At 45.0% G+C, this 1,807-nt stretch overlaps 1 protein-coding gene across 1 annotated transcript; it reads right to left on the minus strand.

The window, feature by feature from the left end:
• Positions 1-284: 284 nt before the first annotated feature.
• LOC118797978 (cyclin-dependent kinase 5 activator 1-like) lies at positions 285-1,046 on the minus strand. Its single transcript, XM_036557274.1, has one exon. It carries the CDS (start codon positions 1,044-1,046, stop codon positions 285-287), a length of 762 nt encoding a protein of 253 aa, XP_036413167.1.
• Positions 1,047-1,807: the final 761 nt, after the last annotated feature.

The following is a 1,807-nucleotide window of genomic DNA, read 5'->3' on the forward strand; positions in this document are numbered from 1 at the left end:
TTGAGGTTGGTTAATGTCATGTGTCCTGCTGTTCCTCTAGTGTTACTTGATTTATTTTACTTCATTGGCCTTCCCATCTCTTCTCTGTGTTCTCCATTTTGTCATTATGTACACCCGATTTTTAAAATACTCACCTACTTGTCTCCTTTTGCGCTGAAGAATGGTGTGGGTGTTGAGTAGTTTTGGTTCTTTAATGTAATTTGAAAAAATAAAAGATGCTAAAACTATGTGAGTCTGAATCTTTTCACTGTTCCCTTCCATCACCCTTTTCCCAATTTGATCCTTCAATGATCTGTTCCATTCTTCAGGGCAGTGAAGACGTCAGCAAAATACTGTGGGTCTTCGTTGATCTGCAGCATCTTGCCACTCATGCGCTTGGTGATGTCCAAAGTTCTCTTCCAGAAGACGGTGCTGTTGTCCTCCACTATAAAGGGCATGACTGGGTAGCCGAGCTCATGGCCGATGTAGGCGTATGCCACGTAGAAGCAGGTGAGCACCACAGCCTGCAGTTCCCTCATGCTGGATACCTCAGCCGAGACTGTGTCACGGCACAGCATGTACAGGAAGACCACGCTGCCTGGGACAATGAAGCACTGACGCTGGCATTTGCTGAGCAGCAGAAAGATGTCCACCATGCGAAGCCACATCAGAGGGTCCTCAGGAGAGAGGTCCTTGAGCAGGCGGCATCGGCGGCACAAGAACTCGCCCAACAATCTGAGCAGCTCATTGGTGGAGGCGTCCTTAAGGACCATCTCATGCGTGCTGGTAGCCTGGTCTGAGAGCACATCAGCACATGCGTCCATTGGTGTGGAGCTCACAGTTGGTTCGTGAGCTCCTGAAGAAGGGCCGGCACCAGACTGCTCTTTCCCCAGGTCTCGTGTGGTGGTGGTACGGTCAGTAACTCCCTCAACGTGATGTCCTGAGGGAAGTTTCAAGAGCTTTCTTCTCTGGGCTGAAAGAGCGTCAGGCGAGAGCAGACGGATGAACTGTTTCTTGCTCACTGTCGTCACCTCCCCGTGAACAGGCGTTGAGGAGACGTGGCCCATTTTTCTATCCACTGGTGTAATAAGAGGAAGATGTGTTAAAGATGTGGAATGTCTTGAGGAAAGATGTCCTGAAGATGAAAGTGGAATAGAATGAAGTGAAGTGAAAGTGGTACCTGAGGAGAAAAAGCAGATATAAATATTATGTCTTTTCTGAAATATTAGTAACCCTCTAATTCAGTATTTCCCAATCCAGTCCAAACTCAACTGTGGCCAGTTAGTCCATATTTTCAGTTTATCACATTTCCCATTTTACTTGTACCAAGCCATCGACAACTGAACCCCTGGTGTACCTGTGCTGGGAGGTGAAACACAGCCCTGGGGGATATTAAAAAAAAATAAGTACAATGTTTTCTAGTGAAAATACTGTGATTATCCATAATATACCCACCCCCCACCCCACCTGCCCAAAATACACGTGGTCTCTGGCAGTTCTGACCTACTTTCTACTCTATTTTCATCTATATGCCTTCTAATGAAAATCTTTAATAAAACTCACATATTATATAATGTGATTTTGAGTAACTCAACATCTTTTGAAAACTTCTTCATCTGTCATTTTAATAAATGTTGCTGTGACACTTGCGTTGATGAACTACTTCTGCTGCAGATTTGTTATGACTTGCATGCTAACAGCGCTCCCTGCTGGAGAAACTTCAGATTGCAAGTGATTTCCAAAGCCGTGCCCATGTGTTTTCCACCATAAAATCAAAGGGTTTTTTTTCATTACAGCGGTGTTTTCATGATTCAACTAACCACTGGGA

Source organism: Colossoma macropomum, unplaced genomic scaffold (genome assembly GCF_904425465.1).
Source record: "Colossoma macropomum unplaced genomic scaffold, Colossoma_macropomum, whole genome shotgun sequence".
In the NCBI taxonomy this organism is placed as follows: Eukaryota; Metazoa; Chordata; class Actinopteri; order Characiformes; family Serrasalmidae; genus Colossoma; species Colossoma macropomum.

Excerpts from the sequence above, each read along its gene's own strand:
- LOC118797978 (XM_036557274.1), bottom strand. The coding sequence starts at position 1,046 with ATGGGCCACGTCTCCTCAACGCCTGTTCACGGGGAGGTGACGACAGTG.